The 24,555-nt window shown below is 41.7% G+C and overlaps 2 protein-coding genes across 3 annotated transcripts in view; one reads left to right on the forward strand and one right to left on the reverse strand.

The window, feature by feature from the left end:
- The window catches only part of LOC119486943 (ral GTPase-activating protein subunit beta-like), a 592,951-nt gene that overhangs the window by 452,897 nt on the left and 115,499 nt on the right, over window positions 1-24,555 (reverse strand). The window lies entirely within an intron of this gene.
- LOC119487169 lies at window positions 2,499-6,290 on the forward strand. Its single transcript, XM_037767843.1, has 8 exons — window positions 2,499-3,083; window positions 3,413-3,698; window positions 3,853-4,023; window positions 4,202-4,287; window positions 4,395-4,499; window positions 4,623-4,816; window positions 5,118-5,726; window positions 6,215-6,290. The coding sequence occupies exons 1-7, from the start codon at window positions 2,808-2,810 to the stop codon at window positions 5,284-5,286; spliced, it is 1,287 nt and encodes a 428-aa protein (XP_037623771.1). The 5' UTR covers window positions 2,499-2,807; the 3' UTR covers window positions 5,287-5,726; window positions 6,215-6,290.

Consider the following 24,555-nt stretch of genomic DNA (forward strand, 5'->3'; position numbering starts at 1 on the left):
TTTCACCCTCATTCACAACCTGTACAGTCATTTCTTAGTAATCTCAGCCTAGAATGTCACCATTTCTTATTTATACTTTGTTTTATATTCCTTTTGCAATGACATGTATGATCAAAATCTATAATGGTATTGTATGTATGTGTTTTACAGCTATGAGAAGATAAGGGTAATGTTAACACCACACAAGGTTGGACACTTTGCCAGACTGCCAGACCCAGCAGTATCTTGCATTTTGGCTGAATCGCTCTCTGACCGGTGAGTCTAACTTGTTTTGTTTTTTTGGCTATTATGTGCAATCAGAATTGGCTTATGCCTTTCCATTGATGTCCACATGAAGAATCATTGGGAAACCAGCTGAACTTGTCAAGACAGATGCCCTCCCTCTGGTTCATTTTGATTTAAACTTGATTCCCTAATTTTCAGAGATGATGACTTCTCTGTAGCTGGTGTTGGAGAGCTGGATACCAGCAACAATGAGGATGGATCAGTACAGGAACTTGATGCAAGGTATATTTTCCATGCCAGTGACAAATATGGTAGCATACAGACGTAGGCAAAATTGTTGGTACTCTTCCGTTAAAGAAAGAAAACCCCACAATGGTCACTGAAATAACTTGAAACTGACAAAAGTAATAATAAATAAAAATTTACTGAAAATTAACTAATGAAAATCAGCTGTTGCTTTTGAATTGTGGTTCAACAGAATCATTTTAAAAAACAAACTGATGAAACTGGCCTAGACAAAAATGATGGTAGCCCTAGAAAAGATTGAAAATAATTTGACCATAGGGACATGTTAAACTAAGGTGTGTCCTGTAATTACCATCACAGGTGTCTTCAAACTTGTAATCAGTCAGTCTGCCTATTTAAAGGGTGAAAAGTAGTCACTGTGCTGTTTGGTATCATGGTGTGTACCACACTGAACATGGACCACAGAAAGCTAAGGAGAGAGTTGTCTCAGGAGATCAGAAAGAACATTATAGACCTTCATGTTAAAGGTAAAGACTATAGGACCATCTCCAAGCAGCTTGATGTTCCTGTGACTACAGCTGCACATATTATTCAGAAGTTTAAGGTCCATGGGACTGTAGCCAACCTCCCTGGACATGGCCGCAAGAGGAAAATTGATGACATATTGAAGAGACGGATAATACGAATGGTAACCAAAGAGCCCAGAACAACTTCCAAAGAGATTAGAGGTGAACTCCAAGGTCAAGGTACATCAGTGTCAGATCGCACCATCCGTCACTGTTTGAGCCAAAGTGGACTTAATCGAAGACAACCGAGGAGGACACCAAATCATAAAAAAGCGAGACTGGAATTTTCCAAAATGCATATTGACAAGCCACAAAGCTTCTGGGAGAATGTCCTTTGGACAGATGAGACAAAACTGGAGCTTTTTGGCAAGTCACATCAGCTCTATGTTCACAGATGCAAAAATGAAGCATCCAAAGAAAAGAACACTGTACCTAATGTGAAACATGGAGGAGGCTCGGTTATGTTATGGGGCTGCTTTGCTGCATCTGGCACAGGGTGTCTTGAATCTGTGCAGGGTACAATGAAATCTCAAGACTATCAAGGCATTCTGGAGCGAAATGTGCTGCCAAGTGTCAGAAAGCTTGGTCTCAGTTGCAGGTCATGGGTCCTCAAACAGGATAATGACCCAAAACACAGCTAAAAACACCCAAGAATGGCTGAGAACAAAACATTGGACTGTTATGAAGTGGCCTTCTATGAGCCCTGATCTAAATCCTATTGAACATCTGTGGAAGGAGCTGAAACATGCAATCTGGAGAAGGCACCCTTCAAACCTGAGACAGCTAGCAGTTTGCTCACGAGGAGTGGGCCAACATACCTGTCGACAGGTGCAGAAGTCTCATTGAGAGTTACAGAAATCGCTTGTTTGCAGTGATTGCCTCAAAAGGTTGTGCAACTAAATATTAAGTTAAGAGTACCATCATTTTTGTCCAGGCCAGTTTCATTAGTTTGTTTTTAAAATGATTCTGTTGAACCAAAATTCAAAAGCAATGTCTCATTTTCATTAGTTAATTTTCAATACATTTTTATTTATTATTACTTTTCTCAGTTTCAAGTTATTTCAGTGACCTTTGTGGGTTTTTCTTTCTTTAACGGAAGAGTACCAACAATTTTGCCTACGTCTGTATAAGTTATATCCTGCATTCTTGGTGGTTATATTCTGTCTCAGAGTTTGTGATGAGCAGTAATGTGATCTTATTCTCTTATTATTTCATTGTGCTTAGTATGACATCACTTGATTTGAATGCTGACCGCATCAATGTAGAGGAGTTCAACGACATTCAGAATTCCATGTAAGTTTATCTGTTTTTGAATTTCCTCTTTATTTTTTATGTGCCCCCTTGTATATTGGTGCAAGATAATATTACTAAATAATTTTATCCTGTCTATAGCATTGACTGGGCAGATGACACCTTGTGCCACGCTGAAGAGACAGAGTCTGTCTCATCTTTGGAGGAGGAGGAGGAGACCAGTGATGACGACAGTGATGCTGATTACATCTTCCCTTTGTGTGTCCGGTAAGTCACTGTGGTGTGTGTAATTATCTATCCATCCATTTTCTTTTTTTTTTGTGTCACGGGAGGGGCCTATAGCTTATGTTCACATTCAGTGAGTGCAAGGAATGTGATTACATAACAGGTGTCCTACATGTCTGAAATTATGTATCCATTTCACAGTGCTTTTTTTGTGATTCATAATATTTTCCCAACAGAACTGGTGGTGCCCTCCCCTCTACGAGCATTCGCTTGGATGCACTTCTAGCCATAAGTATGGAGGACACTGTGCATGACTCTTCAGACGTCGGTCCCACTCTCACAGATGCACCTGAGATGCCAGAAAAGCTCCAGCCCCAGAGAGAAGATGAGGTCATTGGCCAGCCAGCTTCTATTGCCTATCATCTAAACTTGAAGCTGCTGGCTGAGTACCTTCTGCTGCCCATCCCCATGTGTACCGCCAAGGACCCTGTTACCAATGCAGCGTGCCAGGCCCATGGACCCTTTCAGGTGACGGTCAAATCCAGGGCCACAGCTGCCATCATTGAGTGGGTGAGTATTTATTTTACAGTATTGATATTATGTTGTCTTTTAAAATATTTTAACAATGTAAGCAGCAAATTGTAATTGCTGCATCACAAACTGTTACAAACTGCCTTGGTGGGAATTGGGCAAGGCTGTGAAGAATCTTGTACATTGAGCTGACACCAGCCAGGAACAGCCATTTTTGGAAAATATATGTACTTCATGACTTTGGAGTGTGTGGTACTTTTTGCCCATATTATGTGTTGTATAGTGCAAAATATATGCAGCACCGCACTAAGCTTTGATATGCACAATAAAACACATTTTGCTTTCTGTCACTCTTCTTTTTTTTCTAGACGTTTCCCTTTGGTCATATTGTGTGGCGTTCGAGTTCACAGTCCGCTCTCAAGTATGGGATGCTGATAGGGGACTTCATGTTGGCTGTCAATATCCTCCTCTCTGGAAACAACTATGCGAAAGTGGCATTACTGTTCAAATTTATGAACATGGGGATGGTGGGAAGGTCCACATTTTTCAAAATACAGGACACCTACTGTGTGGACACCATAAAACAGTTCTGGGAAGAAAAGCGAGGATTAGTTATTTCCCAGCTAAAGCCCAAAGCCAGTGTCGTGGCCCTGGGTAAGTTCTATTTTGACATAGATTTGTGGATATGATACTGACAAATACCGGTTGTTGTACAACCGGAAGTGGTCAGTATCATATCCACTAGAGTGAATCATAAAAAAAGTGTGTTCCAATTTCTGAAATGATTATTTATGTTTTGTTTTAAAAGGAGATGGTCGGATGGACAGCCCTGGATTCTGTGCACAGTACTGCACATATAGTGTGATGGAGAATGACTCTAAAGACATCATCTCCATGGTGACAGTGGACAAACGTGAAACGGCGCGGAACAGTGTCATCATGGAGAAGGAAGCCTTCATCCGGACTTTTGACACACTTCGTCAGTAAATAGGAAATTTGAGAGAAATATGTACTGATGCTCATAGCCAGATAGCTGCACTCTTTAGTACGTATATAGGTTTTTAGTTTGTTATTCATTTTTAATATGTGTGTTGACTTGTGCAGGAGTCGTGCAGATGTCTGTACTTACAAATGTCTTTTGTTCACTGTTCATACAGCCAAGGGCATATATAAGTCATGGGGAGTTCGCCATACCCTTGACATGTGGCACGGATCGAAAAACCTTGGAAAGAAGATCCACCAGGTAATATTATGGAATGTATTTCATTTGAACTCATTGTCACTTCGTCACAAAACTTGCTTACACCAATAATTTTCTTTGATTGTTTTTGCATTTCATTGTGTGGTCAGGCGAGCCAGCAGAAGGGGTGCTCCATTTTACTCATTTGGAGCAAGGATGTGTGCAACCACTTTTGGTTTTGTGCCAAAATGTCGGCAACCTATGACGACTTCTTTGTAAGTACTATATGAACTGTTATTTATATTGCTACACTTGTGGAGCCAGAAATATTTCACAGCTGCAGACATCATTTCAGCGTAATGTGTCGGATCATTGCTGATGCGTTATTGTTCTCTTAGGACATGTGGGCTGGCCTACTCCATCACGTCACAGGAGAACACGAGTGGGCTCTTGGCGCCTGTCACCATGGACCCTTGTCGGACAACAGGGACAAGGAATGGATAGAGAAGGGATCTGTGGCACACAGAGCACTCATTGAGATAGTGCTAAATGCACGCTGGCTGGGTGAAGTAGTGAAGTACCTGGGATTTAGGTATGTGGGCATGGGTTTTACATGTAATGTTTATGTTCACAAGTATTTAACTCAAACAAAGGAAGCTCCTGGCTTACTCCCTATAAACCCACATAGGGAAGAAAAAAGTGAGTAAATCTTGGGAAAGATCATGCAGAGAGTGGGTCCCTTTTTGAAAAATCTCTAAAATACAGATGATTGTAAATCATGCAGTGACTTGATCAAAGTCCTTTTTATTTTTTTACTGTCCACCACTGATTATGACTATATGTATCAACTAATGACAACATAAAAGATCTAACACTTGTTTTTTACTGTTTAGGTCTACAGCAGAACTTGAGTCATTTCACAACCACATACTGATGTATGCCAGCAAGAGATTCAGTTTCACCCCGCCCGTCTATTCAGCTCGCACCCTACTTGCTGGTTTGGATTATAATCATCATGTCCACCGACCAGTGCAGAGAAAAGCTGATGGCTCCATTGAGTAAGTTCTTAAAATTGACAACAGTATACCCACTAAAACGGAAATATATTAGTTTTATAATATAAGGTCAAATTTATACATGAATAATTATAATGAATGTTGCCCTTGCACAGGCAGCAGTTTTGCAAATTTATCACAAATTCATTTTTCAATAACCATCTTTTCCTGTTTCGGTCATATGCTAATTTCATTATGTCAGATACCAGAAGCTGTACAACAAGAAGTCGCGGAAGTGGAGCCTGTACACAATGAAGGTCGACAAGGACTATGGCTACATTCCTGACCTCCAGAGGGCCATCCTCCGTAGCCGCACCACAGCAGACAGAGGCATGCCGCGTGTGAGACGCCAGAGGCCTGATGACCCGCGGCAGTATGGTGTGCTATGTGGTATTCCACCTCCAACCACAGAGGAGCTACTGCACACACAAGTCAGTCGACGACAAGGTATAGAAGTTCTTTCAGTGGGCCTCATTCAACATCCCTTCTTCAGAAACCCAAATTGCATGTTTTCACACTAACCCTTGCAGCCTTCACAACATAGTTTCTCATTACACTGATTCTGATTTTAGTTGATAAAGGTTGCATATAGATTTTGTTAATTACAAGCAGCTTTTTGACGACTACAGAGATGTTATGAAAGGTATAATTTATGATAATGTAAAGACATCACGCATTGACACACAAAAAGAGACGCATTGACATATTGTCATTGAAATAATATGGTACTATAGCATGAGAGGCAGAGTAAGAAACTTCTCAACCAACAAAAGACCAGCATAGAGTTGCATGCTAAATAAGTTATTATATATGCATTACAGCAGCCTTTTAAAAAATATTATAGCCTATATATATATGGCCTATGTGTGACGTTATAGTCAAAACTAAACAACTGATTTCAAAATTCTAACATGCTATTCTTTGTTCATTCGCAGGGCCAAGGACTACCTAAGTGAGCAGCCGACCATAGGAGAAGATGTGACCCCTGCGACACCTCACCTGAGTCGACCCACCTACACCCCTACTATGGCCACCACTCAAAAATACTGACCAGGGGTCAGACATGTTCTATAGGCCTAGCCCCACTGAAAGATGGTGTACTTATTTTTTAATTTACCTTTTTTTAAACTTTTTTTGTGGTGTGTTATGAATGTTTGGGATTGTCATCTATATTTTTGAATGTAATAAAAGTGTTACCCAAGTGAGCTGAATTTCTTTACTGCATGGTATTGACACTGGCAGTCGTGAACAAAAAAAGCAGGTGGTCATCCTTCAATGGATTTATTTTTACAAAAACAATGGCAAGAATAACAATAAGTAAAATGTAAATACTCTACAAAAATATCACATCACACAGGAGGGGTGGGGGGGGGGGTTGTTTCAGAGCCTGTGTGGGATAAAGCCCACATATTGGTGGTGGGGGTCAGGATATCTGTCCCTAATCCTCCACACACAACAGCTGGGAATTACAGTTCTGTTACCCCGCCCCAAGGCTCCATACTGCCACACAACAAACTGCCGGTAAGCAGCATACCGGAACTGTCTGTTGTCCTCTCCGGGATTGGGTACGTCCTGCTGAGCCCTAATGTCGTTCCAGATCCTCCTGGCCAGGCGAAGGACACCCTCATGGAGGATGTAGAGGTCCACATGAGGTAGCAGGGAAATGCAGTTCTGTGGTGGCTGGCCACAGCACTTCCTTTCCACGTCAGTGGGCATTTCCCTGCACCTCATGCAGACACACCTCAGGTTGATTGGGGTCCTGGCCAGGAGGACCTGGTGGAGGAGCGCTGACCATTAGATCAAATATGAGGCTGGGATCCCTGAACAGACATCTCCCCAGAAGCTCCCGACACTGCTGCAGGCTCAAACACTGAATTCTGGCCTAGAAAGACAGTAGATCAGGGAAAAAGTATTACTTTATTTATGAATAAACAATAATGATCATAATGTGGCATAAAGTATGGACATGTTATATTTTGAGATACCTGTTCATCTGATATCCGTCGAGCTTGTAGTTGTTGTACTCTGCTGAAGTCATCTTCAGCCAGAGGGTCTTCAAGCTGACTCTGTCCTCTCCCCCGGCCAGACCCTCTGCCACGTCCACGTCCACTCCACGTCCACGCCACTAGCTCGCCCTCTTCCTCTTCCTCTTGCTCGTCCATTCGTAGCCGGCTGCTCCAGGACATAGTCAGGATCTGACTCGACGGTGCTCTGTTAGTAATAGATATGTAACAAATGTAAAATTACCATTTCCATTATGAATAACATGGTCATGGTTTTATTTATTTTCAGATGTGTAAAGTTATCTATACAGACTAAAAACAGTAAAGTTAGAAAGATAGCATTACTGAAACTTGAAGAAGCAACTGGCCGTTGGCTAACGTTAGCCAGCTAGCTATGATATAGATTGAATAAAACATTGGGCTACGTTGTTTCTAAAGTTTAGCTCGTCATTTCGTCTAGAAAATAAACAATTGCTTTTATTCGGTCTATAAACGAAACACTTCAAATGCAGCAAAGTCTTACATACTTTAGCTTTTGTTGACGTCGGTCTCTAGCGTTATTTTACACTAAGCATAAATACTGTTGTTGTCATATGTTCAAAGTTGTCCGTGGTAGCTAAATGTGGTCTGTGACAAAGTATTTTTCTCACCTGTGACTCAGCCATGGTAACTGTTGATGTCGTTAGAAGATGATGTTACCATGGTAACTGTTGATGTCGTTAGAAGATGATGTTACCATGGTAACTGTTGATGTCGTTAGAAGGTAATGTGTAGCTCGCTGCGGTAGCCTCCTCAGATGTAGCGAGCACCTATGAAGCGCGTGCATATGCCCGTTCTCGTGTGGGGGGAGGGGCTTCGGACAGAGAGGGAGAGCGGAGAGAGGAGAGGAGAGAGCAGCTCGAGGGGATGCAGGATTTTGCGTTTTCCGGATTTCACTGCAGCTTTAAGATTGAAGAAAGGCAAGCTGGCTCATCTCACTCGTAAAAGAAGGAGATTGAAAATCTCAAGAAAGATAAAGTTAATGCTGAAATAATTAAAGATGAAGCATTATTTATCTTTTGGAAGTTCTTTAGAGAATTTAAAGAGCTTAATGCAGAAATATGAACTCTTCTAGAAGACGAAGATAAAGAAGAGGAGCAGTGTAACTGGTACATGCCCAAATGTGTGGACTTTGAGAACTTTGTTCAGGAAACAGAGGACTGGATTGAAAAGATTAAGAGACATCCTGAAGAAGAGAATGATGATGGCAATAAATATGAGGATGATGATGACATAAAGCCAAGTGATAGCATCTCAGAGGTCATCAGTCGCACATCCAAGAGAAGCTCCGTGCTTAGCCATGCATCACAAGCATCCAGTGCAAGTTCTGCTCGTTTGAAGCTGCAGGCAGAGCGGGAAGAGCTGTTAGCACGTGCTGCCTTTCTTAAGAAACGTCAAGACATTGAGATGGAAGAAACACGCTTAAAGGCGCGCAAAGAGCAAGTGGAGCTAGATGCCAAGATTGCTGCATCAGACACCAAAATAAAGGTGTATGCAGATTATGAAGATGGTCAAGATGGCATGAATGAATATTACGAGTCAAAAAGCAAGTACAAAGTGGGTTTAAAGGACATGTATGTTAAAGATGAAGATGGTGAGACACAAGTGAGTTTCCCAGCACCTGTAGGCCCAAAGCACCCAGCTCAGACTGCTAATGATCATCACAGAGCTTCGCCTCTTAAAGCAGCCAGGTCAGCAGTACCTCCCCTCTCAGAGAGCAGCTAGTTCAACAGTACCTCCAGACCCTTCACAGCAAGCAGGTTCCTCTGATGGCATCTCCAAAATAATGCAGCGCCAGAATGAGATAACAGAAATGCTAGTCAAGCAGCAAAACATGTCACAACTCCCACAGAGAGATGTTCCAACTTTCTCAGGAGATCCACTCAGCTACCGTTCGTTTATAAGGGCATTCGAAGAGACTATTGAGAACAAGACTGCTAGTGCACAAGATAGGTTGTTCTACCTGCAGCAGTTCACAAGTGGAGAACCTCTTAACCTTGTTCGTAGTTGTGAACACATGTGGCCAGATGAAGGTTACAGAGAAGCTAGGAGGCTCCTTCAACAACAGTATGGAGATGAACTGCGAATTGCCACAGCCTTGATGAATAAAGCTCTTGAATGGCCTCAGATAAAATCAGAAGACAGGAAAGCATTAAATGCATATGCTTTGTTCCTGATAGGATGTCGAAACACTATGAGTGATGTGGATTACATGGATGAGATGGACAACCCTAGCAATATGAAGACTGTCATCTCAAAACTCCCCTTCAAACTAAAAGAACGGTGGAGAAATCGAGCATATGAAATCCAAACAAAAACAGGAAGAAGAGCCAGGTTTTCCGACCTGGTGGATTTCATCAACTGGCAAGCAAAGGTCAGCAACGACCCACTTTTTGGAGATATTTTGGATGTCAGCGTAGAAGGAAAGGGGAAGCCTAAGATAAACATTAAGACAAGTAACCCCAAGAGCATCAGTTTTGCTACAAGTGTCTCTCCGGCTGGAAGACACAGTGGTGCTCAACAACCACAAGAGAAGAAGTATGGTTCAGCCAAACTATCTGATGTTTTCCAAAAACCCTGCATGTACTGTCATAAAAGCCACACCTTGGAGTTTTGTGAGAAGATAAAAGAACAGACTCCCAAAGACAGAATCAAATTCTTAACATCACAAGGACTCTGTTTTGGATGCCTCACACCAGGTCACATGAGTAAATATTGTCGTAAGAGAATGCAATGCCAGGAGTGTTCAGGAAAACACCCAAGCATTTTGCATGTTGTGAAGGAATTCCCAGTTCTGTCCGAAAAGGATGAAAATAGGAATACAGAAACTACTAACGCGGTCACAAGCGCCTTCGTAGGAACAGAACATGAAAGCAGCAGAGACACTGGGGCAGGTAATGGAGAAAATATCCTTTCCATAGTACCAGTGAAAATAAAGTCCAAAAGAAGTGACAAGGTGATCCAGGTCTATGCGTTTTTAGACCAAGGAAGCACAGCAACCTTCTGTACCGGGCAGCAGCTTAACCTCCGAGGAAGGAAAGCGGAACTCTTACTCACTACTATGGCATCAGAAAAGAAGGTGAGCACTCACGTTCTGTCAGATCTGGAAGTATGCAGCCTGGAAGGGAAGAATTACATAGACCTTCCGCAGGCGTTCACTCAACCAAGTATACCAGTGAAAAAAGACAACATTCCTCTTCAGAAAGATGTGGATCGATGGCCTTATCTGCATGAAGTTCGCATCTCGCATATCGAAGCAGAAGTCGGCTTGCTTATTGGTACTGATGCCTTTAAAGCCATGGAGCCCCAGCAGATAATAAACAGCAGATGTGATGGGCCGTATGCAGTGAAGACTCCTCTTGGATGGGTCATCAACGGTCCACTCAGAGGCACCACTACAGCCAACCTAGAAATGGTGAGTCACTCAGTCAATCGCATTTCAGTATCCAATGTGGAAAACCTGTTGACTCAGCTGTACAATGCAGACTTCCCAGAGAGAGGATACGATGATAAGACTGAGATGTCACAGGAGGACCGTCAGTTCCTTGACTCAGTGAAAGGATCAACACAGCTAGTTGATGGTCACTACTGCATCGGACTACCACTGAAAGACGAAGACTTAAAAATGCCTGATAACAGATCTTTAGCCGAGCAGCGCCTTACAAGCCTCATAATGGGAAAAATCGTCAAGATAATGCCAGACTCGAAAGGAACCGTCCGCAGTGTCTGTGTTCAGACGAAGACAAGCACATTGGAGAGACCCATAACTAAGATATGCCTCTTGGAGGAGGCATTGTGAAGATCAAAAGAGACTGAATAAGTTAAAGACATTTATCTGTTTAGGTTAAAGCAAATATGTATCTTTAAAACCTGAAAAAAGGATTTATAGTTTGTTGTATAAGTATTAGTATTAGTATTGTATAAGTGGACAATGTCTCGAAGCATTTATGTTTGATAATTGATATGCTAACAGCCTAGTCAATTAGGGGCAGGTTATGTTAGAGCCATTTGTTCAGTAGAAATATCTGTGGTTAATTTACATTTTGTTTATTTGCTTGAGATAAATCTGTAGTTTCACTGCAGTGTGCTCAATAAGGACCAAGTGTGACTGCAGCCAGTCCTGTATTCTGATTGGGCGAAAGCTAAATTGTGCTGCATGTGCTCTTTAAACGATTCAGTTGAAGCCATGGAGCCTGGAGAGCACACTAGTCTTTGACCGTGCTTAATATACCGTGCTTAATATTACTGTTCTTACCTTTTTACTGCTTATGTTTTTGATATTTTGTTACCATTTTTGTATTTGAAGACTAAAGAAAGATTTTCAGTAAACGGTTGAAATGAAGAACATGGACTACGGAGTTTTATTGAAACACGCGTCAACTACATGCTTGGACTCTATAGCTTAAGTGGGCATCTTTAAGAAATAGACGGAGCCACACTTACAACGTGGCTGATTTGCAGTCTAATAATACTAACTAGAAAATGCATTTCCTGCTGAAAATGCGTGGGAATGCTGACAGCTGAAAGGACCTGCAGGATCTCTGTTCTAGTCAGCTGCTCGATAGCGGTGTTTTAGTTTTAGTCTTTTCAAGTTATATTGAGTGTAGGGAGCCTTCCTTTAGGCCTGCTGTCATTAAATAGTCATTTCTTGTGTTTGAAAGTGCTTCTGTCTCCGCATATTGACTGCTGAACACTTGGAGATTCTCTCAGACTTGGACCACAAGAGGTCAGGAGTGCTCAGTTTTAAAGTGGTCTGAGGATGTTAATCCACCAATCTGACAGCCTGAACTCATTCAGTCAAAGTCCAAGCCAAGCTTTCACATCTAGCTGTTAGTCTGAAGGACATGAATGTCATCAGGACACTGAGCCATATCACAGTCAGATGCTGAACTAGCGTTCCTGAACCTCGTCATCGCTGTCATTACTGTGAATGCTCATTTTGATCCAGAGATTTCTGTAGAACATGTGACCGATGGACAGTAGTTCAGACACTGCAGTGAGCTTAATGGAGATCGTCTGACCTCTTGACCTCTAGTAGAAGACGTTGCATGGTGTGAAGGACAGCAAACGGCCGTATTGTTGTCATGTGATTGAACGTGCATCAGTAATTAAATTTGGCACAGATGTAGGTTTATATGTTATGAAAAGATATAGATATCGGGGCGCTGCCAATTTGGCCATTTTCCAAAATGGCCGCAAATTAGGCGTTAAATATTCCAAAACGTTGCAGAAAACTGATTTTATGACTCGTGATGATTTCCAAGGTGAGTTCAAGCTGATTAGATCAGATGTCAGAAGATCACAGACATGATTTTATTTACCTCTATCTTTAAAGGGCACTTTTTAAAAGCTTGAAAAACAAATATAAGGAGAATGGTAACTTCAGGGTCAAAACTTAACCCCCATGCCTTCATGACAAGATAAGATAAGATAAGATATACTTTAATTGTATATACTCCGTCCAACTGCAGTTACAAACACTAAATTAAAACAACATCAACAACAATAATAAACGATTCCACACAAGACAGGGAAACAGTTTCACAGAAACAGATGTTTCAACACATACACAGTCCACGTCCATAACGGCAGATACTAAACACACACCATGGCAGGTATTGCACCGAGGTAGTGCACTGCACCGTCTACCGGCTTGTCCATATTGCACATACAATACCCCAATATTACACAGATGCAACATATTGCACTGTCCCTATTTAACATATTGCACTGCAGCTTTATGTTACGAATTGTTGAAAGGTTTAATCGACATCGCAAGAATGAATGTTTGTAACGGTTCAATCTGCTCCGTGGGACTCTATATCTCCTGCCGGAAGGTAAAAGTTGGTACTCCTGATGTAAGATGTGAGTTGGGTCTGACACAGTTTTCTGTGCCTGTCTGATGACAGACTGCTCATAAAGCATCTGGAGGGGAGGGTGGTTTTTGACCCCCATAATCTTCATAGCAGTCTGCACCAGGCAAGAAATCTGTGACCTCAACTGCATGGTCAGGTTACCGTACCCAGCATCTAAAAAGGTCACTGTGCCCCCTCAAACAACTGGTGAGTGAAACATCCACATTTAGTCTTTATTAATTTAAATTATAGTTATGAAGAAATCAGTCAGACTGTTAGATTAATGTGTTTTTAACTCCCTGTTTACTTTATCTTGGCACCCGTGTGTGTGCACATTTTGACCCTGGCACGAGCAAGACGCAGGGCGTGCCTGAGGAGTTATCTGTAGCCTAGTACCTCCTCATTTCAAAACAGAAACCATAATAAGGTGGCAGCTGGCTGGAGAAGATCACTAGACAACAACCTACTTGCTCTTGGCCATATCGTATGTTATTTCCAGTAAATATCACAAATAAAACGTGTTTTCTGATAGAAAAAAAAAAGGTACGACCGTAGGAAGATAACATATTAAGTACTACTAACCCATCTTTGAGGTGGTTATGTCTTCAGCTCCAGTCTGTAAGTGGCAGTATGTATACACCTCTCTGTCAATTTATTTCTTTCATGAAACATGATAATGTTAAAGATACACTTAATAAAGGCTATATGAGGTGAAATAAAAATGCCCCCCCTGTCAAAGCTGATTGCCCGTCCGCCTCTAACACTCTGGCGCCGACCCTGACCGTACCATGCCGTGATGCCATATCTAATAATGCTTTCCAAGACAGCCCGGTAGAAAAGTGACATGATCTTCTGCTCCACTCCATAGAACCTGAGTCTGCGTATAAAGTTGAAGTTTGGAGCAGAGGTTTCCAACATGTACCTTCCAGCTGAGAGTGTTGTCGATGTGGACCCCTAAATACCTGTATGAACAGACCTGTGTGATAGATGTATTTAAATAGATAGAATGACAACCAATAGCAGTAAAACTGACAGAGGTAACGCTGGATACATTTCTTGGTCACCAGTAACCTCTAATCACAGTTAAAGTGGTTGTATTGCTAACTAGCCGTGATATCGGCACAACTAAAGGAGAAAATCATCATCAATTGCTTCTGCTGCTTTTGTTCTCTCTCCATTCAGTCCTGTTGCTAGTGAAACAGGTCGATAAGGTTGCTTTCACTCATAACCCGTTTGGTTACCTGAAAAGGTGGGTCTCGGTCGCCTCCATGCGGACTCTGGTGCAGTTTGTTTATGTGATTTTAACATGATTTCAAAAGCTAAACTAATAAATCCATCTGCTGATTGTGAAATCTGTTCAGGAAGTGATCTTATTGATCTGTATTTAAGGCCATGTATAGAAGCACGCCAGCGAGGAGGTTTTCCCTGATTAACAGGTCAAAAGCAGTTAAACCCACCGATCGTAAGGTCGGCGGTTCGATCCCCGGCTGCTCCGGTCACATGTCGATGTGTCCATGAGCAAGACACTTAATCCTAAATTAGCCATCGGTGTGTGACCGAGTATTTAGATTAGATCCTAGTTGGCACCTTGCATGGCAGCCTCTGCCATCAGTGTGTGAATGTGTGTGTGAATGCTGACATGTATTGTAAAGCGCTTTGAGTGGTCTGAAGACTAGAAAAGTGCTATATAAATGCAAGTCCATTTACCATTAACCATTTACTTTACATAAAAAAAGTGTGACAGCGATCTCACAGTAATACACCCCATGCACGTGTCCGTGCGCTCCCCGACGTTTTCACTATGCATTCACACCAATCATCTGAAAGCGTGTAAAGGGGCTTTTGTACAGTCCTGTCTCTACTATTATTCATCATAACGTGGCTGATTTGCAGTCTAATAATACTAACTAGAAAATGCATTTCCTGCTGAAAATGCGTGGGAATGCTGACAGCTGAAAGGACCTGCAGGATCTCTGTTCTAGTCAGCTGCTCGATAGCGGTGTTTTAGTTTTAGTCTTTTCAAGTTATATTGAGTGTAGGGAGCCTTCCTTTAGGCCTGTTTTCATTTGGTGTTTCCCCTCTCCCTTTGAATCGCTTGCGATTTTTGTGGTTATCCTTCAGGAGTAACTTTAAGATTCCCCTGGGGCCTCATGTATAAACGGTGCGCACGTACTAAAATGTTGCGTACGCTGTGTTTCACGCTGACGCCGGGATGTATAAAAGTCAACGTGACGTGAGAATGTGCGACCGTGCCGTAAATTCTAGACCAGTCGTGAAAATGTGCGGGCCGTCCTCCAAACTCTGTCATCTGGCAGTGTCAAACTATAAAGTACTGAAACTCGCTAAATGCGTAAAAATATTTTTTCCACTCAACTTACTGAGCTTTATTTATGATGTGGGATCCAAAAAAACCCCACATATTTCTTTACTAGTTTGCGCATAATATTTAACATCAGAGAGGCACAACAAAAACACATTTAAACTATGTCCCAGAGATGACATGCCTTAACCACCGTGTCAAAACCAAAATCACGTGCTGCACAATGTGGCAGACCAACATGCTGTGTCTGTGCTCCAGAGGAGCTACAGATGGATGAACCGGACCCTGGCACACCTAACAATGAGCCAAAAGCAGCAGCTTTACAGCGCCGTTTAGATGCGACACACAGAATGTAAAGCAACGAGGTGAGTCGAGACAAACATTTATTTTTCAACAAGGTCTTTTAATATATACTTATCCCACCAAGAACCTCATTCATTCTTTTTAATTCGTTGCATATATATTCTTCATTGTATTGACAATCTCTCTCTGTGACTCACAGCACAGCGTTAGTGAGGACACGGCCAGACCGCCGCCCCTCAGCAGTCGAGGCTCGGGCGCAGCTGACCGTGCGCCTTCGGGAGCGCACGGTCAGCTGCTGTGGAGACGCGTTGCATTTGTTACTGATTCCTGATGAAAGACCATCAAATAAAATATGTTTTCTAGCTTCCACCTCAGTAACAAACATTTCAATTTCACACTCTGTGAAATTCTTCTTTTTGTTCCTTTTCCAGCGTGATTTGCCGTCGTTATTTGGACAATAGGTGACAGCATGGAGCGTGTTTATAGTCATTTGCATAGTTATTAATGGGAGGAGACAAGGCGGACCAAGTGGCACGTGCAGCTGCGCTCAATTTCACGTTCATTGAGATGTATAAAGGAAAGGTACGCAGGAACAGGCGTACGCACAGTTTTATACATGTGGAAATTTCTGTGCGTACGTACTTTTCCAATTTTGTTAGTACGCCATCTTCCAGTGTGAAAGCTGCGCAGTCTTTTATACATGAGGCCCCTGGTCCGCAATTGCGACCCTCTCCCCTGTCCCCTGATGGTTAACTTAACGGAAAATGTCCTGGGGTCTCATTTATAACCGTTGCGTACGCACAAAACGGGGCCTGAAATGTGCGTACGCCACTTCCCACGCAATAGTTGTGATCTATAAAAACAAACTTGACGGGAGAATGTGCGCACCGGTACGGAAACTTTGACCCGTGCGTACGCACATTATGGAGGCACCGAGGCAGGGGAAACTGGAGACGCAGATGAATTGAAGCCAGACTGTAGACATTAAATGTCATTATACGTATAATGATGCCTCTCACACATTTAACTTCACTTCATACTTATATCCACTTTATCATAAACATTTAAAACAGCAGTGTTTTTTTGCTAGTGAGCCATAACTATTACATAAGCACCTTACAAATGTAAAAGATCAACACAAATCTCAAAGCAAATTCCGCTCAATATCTCATCAGCGCTGTCTCACCATCATGTCCCCCCCTCCACCACCGGAGCTCAGAGGAGATCTGAGAGGAGAGGACCGGACTTCCGAGAGTCGCAGTCAGCTGTGGAGCAGCTGATGAAATCATCATCATCGGTTGTAGAAATCCAAGATTATATCAAATAGCATTAAAGAATGGCAGAACAGAGCGCCAATAGTTTTAATAATATCTACTAATAGTGTGCAGATATCACCAAGTACCATATTAGTTTTCATAAAGTTGTTGTGTAAAATCGCTGCAGTAAACATGATGTAACCCTCTGGGAAAACCAGTTGTTTCTAAAACATTTAGAGATATTTCCCTCACTGAAAATTCCTTTTATTTAATAAATAACCACATTCTATATTTTATTCTGAAATTAATTTATCATTGTTTATTTTATTTCCGTTTTTGCTCAGAGTTTTAACTTTAACAAACTTTAACAAATAAGCTCATTGGTTCAAAGTGAAATAACTGTTGCTATTGGTGTCAAACATCCAAGTGGGAGTGCAATCAGCCCGGTGTTGTTTAACATAATGATAAATGATATATTTGAAAATTTAGATGGATGCATCAAATCAGCGATATATGCAGATGATGGGGCAATATGGATGAGGGGAAGAAATGTGCCATATGTGATGGAAAATATAAGGAAAGCAATAGGGAAAGTGGAGAAATGGTCATATGAGTGGGGATTCAAAATGTCAACAAATAAAACATGTTATATGATATTTACAAAAAAGAGAAACATTAATACTGAGAATTTAACATTATATGGTCAGTTGATGGAGAGGGTGAATGAATACAAATATCTGGGTCTATGGCTAGACAGTAAATATACATGGCATGTTCATATAAAACATCTGGAAACAAAATGCAAAAAAGTAATAACTTTACTACGAGCTGTGGCTGGATGTACTGGGGGGCAGATAAACAGTCATTGATTGACATATATAGGGCGATCATGAGATCAACAATAGATTATGGTTGTATAGTTTATGAAGCAGCAACAAAGACATCATTACAAAAAGTGGATAGAGTACAGTGTAGAGCATTACGGTTATGTATCGGAGCTATCAAGTCAACACCCGTTAATGCAGTATTAATTGAAGCAGGAGAGACTACACTGGAATTAAGAAGAGAGAAATTAGCTCTAGCATACTGGGTCAGGTTAAAAGGAAGTGGAGAAGAAAATCCTACAAAGGTAACATTACAAAACTGTTGGGAATACTCTAAGTTTCAAGGATATGGATTTGGATGGACAATGGAAGAAAAAGTGCGGACATATGGATTAGAGGCCTTAGAGTTCACCAGGTCGACACCAGTAAGCAGCGTACCCCCCTGGCTGCTCCCAGAAGTTAAAATAGACATGAGTATCATTGAAAAGAAAAGGGAATGGCAAGTAAATGAAGTGGGAGTTAAAACAAGTGTATACCTAAGGAACAGCTATAATAATTATCTCAAAATATATACAGATGGATCCAAAAATAAACAGGAGTGTGTGGGAGTTGGTATATATATTCCAGAATTTAAAATATCTATTTCCAAAAGACTTTCAGACCAGGTATCAGTGTACACAGCAGAAATAGTGGCAATCATCATTGCAATGCAGTGGGTGGAGGAGGTCAGACCTGACAGAGTGGTGATATGCACGGATTCAAAAGCTGTTTTGGAAAGTATACATTCAACAAAAGCTGTAAGGCAAGATCTAATCATTGAACTGTACTATAGCTTGCTAAGACTACACAGAGGGGGTATAGATGTATTATTCTGTTGGGTTCCAGCACACGAGGGGGTGAAAGGAAATGAGTTTGCAGATAAACTAGCAAAAAGTTCACTGCAAAAAGACATTACAGTACCAGTTTTACTTGGGAAAGGAGAAGGAAAAGCTGTGATTAAAAGGAAAGGAGTGGAGATATGGCAGAAAAGATGGGAGGAGGACCAGAAAGGAAGGAGATATTTCAAAATACAAAAGTCGGTCATAACAAAGACGTATAAAGAAAGGAACAGAAGGGAAGAAATCATCATAACAAGACTCAGACTGGATCACACTGGTCTTAATGGCACTTTGGCTTTAATGGGGAAAAGGAACAGTGACAAGTGTGGGGGTTGTGGTGATAAAAAATGTGGAGCAGCATATCCTAATTCAATGTAAAAAGTTGAGGCTGAAAGAAAAAGACTACAGGACCAAGTCAGAGAGGAGGGACGGGACTGGGATCTGATGGGGATACTGGGAACAGAGGGTGAGGGGGCTGAAGGCACCAGGAAGGCATTATTAATGTTCTTAAGAGACACAGGATTGGTGGATAGAAGTTAAGAGTAGGAGTAAAGAGCAAATGACATGATGTTACACACTCTTGTACAGTAGGTGGCGGTATGCACCTTAAAGTTGGTTGCGATCCGCCAGAAACCGAGAGAAGAAGAAGAAGAAGAAACATCCCAAGTCCCGCCTCCTCACTCAGGTGAGAGACGCAGTGGAGTGTGGGAAACACGGAGATTGATGAGAGAGCAGCGGAGAAGCTGGATTTACAGAGTGATATTATTACTACTTATACTTGATATACTACTGAACAGAGAGAAGTAAAACTATATCTGAGCCAGTAAGAGCTCCGTCACCTATTGAAGCGACCTGAGAACATCTGAGAGCATCGTTTTATTCTTTTCTTCTCTCGGTGCGTTCCAAACATTAAAGCAGCCGCCGCACATGGCATCACGAGTCAAATGCTCTGAGCTGGCATAGTGAAATGTTTTGCCACTGAGCTGTATTCTAAAATGATATTTTGTATTTCTTTGGTGATAGAGGCAGAAAGAGATATGTGTGTGTAATATGTGTGTGTTATTTACATTGTGTGGACAGAGAGGGATTATGTAGCTGAAGTTCATGGGTTATGAGATTAGCTTGATTCTGTTCATCCCTGTGCTGCTTGTGTGCATCAACGCAAGGTGTCAGTGTTGTGACAGGGAAAGTATTCACATTGCCTTACTCACAATATTCACATATAGTGAGTATTTAATGTTTAAACTGTAGGTTGTTTGCATAATAATCTACAACTCAAATGGGTTCACATATTAAATAGTCATTTAATAGTGTTGTTTACACTTTACTATTGAGTGGTTTATAATAATAGTGAGGTTGACATATTTCATATGTTAATATTACGATGCAAGTTAATATTGTGATGCAACAGTTATCCTACATTCATGGGTTAAGCATTGAAAAGTTGTATTATATGTTGATATTGATCAAATTAAACTGTACAGTTAAGAGCTTGGATAGATTTGCATATATTGCTATATAAGCCGTGTTATTTTACACAGGCTAGGTTTTCTGGATACCCTTGAACTCCGGATTTGGATTGGAATCTCTCCCTGACGAGGGGGATGGCGAGCTACCCGTGCTGAGCACCTGGATTGAGGAGCGCTTTCAACTTTCATCTGCCTTGCTGTCAGTGTGGTAGGACTGTGGGGAAGGACCTCAAAAGACAATTGGATCTGAACATTTTATTTTGGGGATTACTTTTATTTTTTAGGGTGCACCCAGTTCAATGTACATTTCAAACTGAACAAAACTGAATGTCGGCAGTAATTGTGAATTTATTCTGTGTCAATACAATAATTTCCCTTAAACTTAATTCTGTGTTCTGCTTACTCATTGTGGTGTCCGATTCCTGTTCATTATCCTCTCTACGAATCTAGGTTATACTAGTCCAGTGTATACTTATTCATCAGGTGGGTTACAATGACATGACTTATTAATTTATTTATGGTTTATTAGATAGGGACAGATACAGTATACATATAGACAAAATGAAAACGGCTATCCGATGCAACTATCAGACTGTCTCCAGTGCGCCACCGCGCTGCGCCACTCTGCTCCTCCAGTCACCTCCAAACAGCACATCTTCACCAGTATGGATTGTGTAAATTAACAAAGTGTGTAAATGAAGCCAGTGACAGCTCTCACACAATCGTTACACTCCATATCGGCATTATCATTATCAGTCCTAATCATAATGCAGGACAAGTTCACTATAAAAACTTAAATAATAAATAAATAAATATAAATAGTGTACACCTGTCAAACTTCCTTTTTCTAATGATATCCAGGTGGGGGATATTACTGATTGTCTCGATCATTTTAAGTGAATGGATCAGTGTGATTGCTGTAAAGATATAAACACAGCGGTGAGACTCGGAACATGCTGCATGGTGCTGGTGGATATACCGTCACTGTGAGGACTACGTGACGTGAATGAGAAAATCAGGAGGGAACAAGTGTTCAGAGACCTCCTCACCTACAAACACCTCCATCTCTGTGTCAGAAAAACTCCTTTTCTCTGTCTTCCTCTCGGTAGTCGCCGTGATTCACCGTAAAGATCCACTGATCAACAGGCTCATTCACATGCAGAAACATTCATGAGGTGCTTTGCATCGACCATTTATGGTTGAATGTGGGCGTGTAGTGGGCGGAATATGAGGCGGATCCACGTGCGCACATTTCCAGGTGGACTGTGATTTATAAAGGGAACATTGCGTGCAGGTGTGCGTACGCACAGTTTTATAAGTCTGATTTTTTTTTGGCGCACGCCATTTTTAGGCTTTTGTGCACACGTACATTTTTAGTATGGATCCTACGCTGTTTTATAAAAGAGACCCCTGGTAATTTTCTTCCAGGACATTTTCTGTTTTTCTTCAGATGTTTTTTCTTAGAGTGTGGTGGCTGATCAGCGCAAGACCTACGAAAAATATGAAAATGTTCTAAAATGTCCCGTGGTACCAGTCCATCTATCCCCTCATTCACAAACGTTCAGGGGAACCACCCTATGTTTTCCCTGACAATGCAACATTATTTTTCATACTGCCTGCCTGAATATACCTGTATTCTCCCTCCGTCTGAAACGCTCCGCAAAACCAAGCAAACCAACAACGTGCGCACTTTAATCGCGTCCAAAACATTCAAATTTGTGGATCCCAAAGTGTAAACAATGTGCTGGAGTATGGCAATGGAATATTTAATTGGATTTCTTTTGGTCAAACTTTGCCTCCAGCAACCCGCTTCCTCAGTTCTTGTATCATGCCGCAACCCGGCCAGCGTTTGCTGTTATACAATAGTATATACATGTTTTTAAAGTGCTATTGCATATCAAAAAATAAAACAAAATAATGAATCCTACTGGAGTTGGCACCTTGCCGTGGTGGAGAAGCTTGTGTGTCTCTTTAACCCTGTATTTCAACAGGAGACTGATCTAAGTTTCCTTATAAGTTCAACCAAGTCAGCTTGGTCACAGGTTAGAGACCGGACAAATATCAGCTCCTTTGCTCAGATTTGAAGGCCATTGCAAAAATAAAACATTGTCATATGAACCTGAAGTGCTTACTCCAACTAAAAAGTCTCATGTCACTCTGTCAGTTTTACTGCTAGCAATACAACCCAAAGTTCTACCAAAGTTCAGCATCACTTTAACTGTGATTAGAGGTTACTGGCACCAATAAAAGTATCCAGCGTTATCTCTGTCAGTTTTACTGCTTTATTGGTTGTCATTCTACCATGAAGGCATGGGGGTGAAGTTTGACCCTGAAGTGACCATGCTCCTATTATTTGGTTTTCACGTTTTTCTCAGGTTAAAAGCTTTTAAAAAGTACCCTTAAAAATGAGGAGGTAAAAAAATAATTTCTGTGATCTTCTGACATCTGATCTCATCAGCTTGAACGCACCTTGGAAATCATCAAGAGTTGTAAAATCAGTTTTCTGCAACCTTTTGGAAAGTGGCTGCCGGTCCGTCAGGGGCCGAATTGGCAGCGCCCCGATATCTATATCTTTTCGTGACATATAACCCTACATCTGTGCCAAATTGTTGCTTTTATCGCAAAATGCACAATTGTTATGAATATTTCAGCTTAGCTGCCCCGCTGTTACATGAGATTTAGATTTATTTTTTCATTTCTTTTCTGTAAATCTTTTAATCTGGAAAGAACTTTGTACTTAAGTTTGACAAGTGTTATATAAATTATTATTATTATTACTACACTAGTTGCTTAGGTTACTTATCTCTACTTTCTTATGTAAAATGAAAAATTAAGCAGTAAAACAATGGCTTATGAGATTTCTTAAAAACAATCTCTGCAGCCTCAGGAGTGTGTGTAATGTGTCACTAGCCTGTCTGTAAACGGCTGCCCGTACAGCGGTCCGTTGCCCACACCGGGTTCCTGTCCCGGGTGAGGAAGAGTTTATGAGAAATGTGGAGCCATCACCAAAGCCTGAGGAGCCAAGAAATATTTTACAGCTGAAAACTGAAATGTTTTCAAATGTGGAGCAGGTTTGAACCGAGGCTCCGTTTGTAAATGACGAAACATACTGTGCGTTCCAAAACCCATTCTACCATACTACTTAGTATGACAGAAAAAAAGATTTCTTATGTCCCAATACATAGTATGTCAAATGCAGTGTGCCAAAAATACCAGGATGTCCCACTACATCTGGTCACATTTTACAGTATGAAAGCCAGCATGCTTTTCTGGCTGTTCTGACCCACAATCCTCTGCACAGCAGATATATTGTATTCATACTGCATGCAACAGTACGTACTTTGTAAGGGCAGCTGCAGTGTACTAGAAGTAAAAAGGAAAAGTATGTGATTTGGGACGTAGTCAGTCGTGCTGCTCCTCGTCCTGGAATGATTCATAGCTTGATAACCCGGTCCTCTTATTTCCTTGTTCCCTCCCCTTCAGATCGACAGTTTGAAGGTGGGTGTAACCAACATAACACATGATGATTACATCAGAGCTCAAACTAGTGTCGGTTCTCAGGAAGTGAAACTCAGACAGTCGTTGCTACTGAGAGGTGAAATGGCGCAGAAAGGAGTTCAGTCTGGACCAGGAAGCAATCTCTTGTTCGATCTGTCTGGATCTACTGAAGGATCCGGTGACTACTTCCTGTGGACACAGCTACTGCATGAACTGTATTAAAAGCTTCTGGGATGGAGAGGATGAGAAGAAGATCTACAGCTGCCCTCAGTGTAGGCAGACCTTCACACCGAGGCCTGTCCTGCTGAAAAACACCATGTTAGCAGTTTTAGTGGAGGAACTGAAGAAGACTGGACTCCAAGCTGCTCCTGCTGATCACTGCTATGCTGGACCTGAAGATGTGGCCTGTGATGTCTGCACTGGGAGGAAACTGAAAGCCTTCAAGTCCTGTCTGGTGTGTCTGGCCTCTTACTGTGAGAAACACCTCCAGCGTCATTATGACTCAGCTCCGTTAAAGAAACACAAGCTGGTGGAGCCCTCCAAGAAGCTCCAGGAGAACATCTGCTCTCGTCACGACGAGGTGATGAAGATGTTCTGTCGTACTGATCAGCAGTGTATCTGTTATCTCTGCTCTGTGGATGAACATAAAGGCCACGACACCGTCTCAGCTGCAGCAGAAAGGACCGAGAGGCAGAGAGAGCTGGAGGTGAGTCGACTCAACATCCAGCAGAGGATCCAGGACAGAGAGAAAGATGTGAAGCTGCTCCAACAGGAGGTGGAGGCTGTCAATCGCTCTGCTGATAAAGCAGTGGAGGACAGCGAGAAGATCTT

Source organism: Sebastes umbrosus, chromosome 1 (genome assembly GCF_015220745.1).
Source record: "Sebastes umbrosus isolate fSebUmb1 chromosome 1, fSebUmb1.pri, whole genome shotgun sequence".
NCBI lineage: Eukaryota > Metazoa > Chordata > Actinopteri > Perciformes > Sebastidae > Sebastes > Sebastes umbrosus.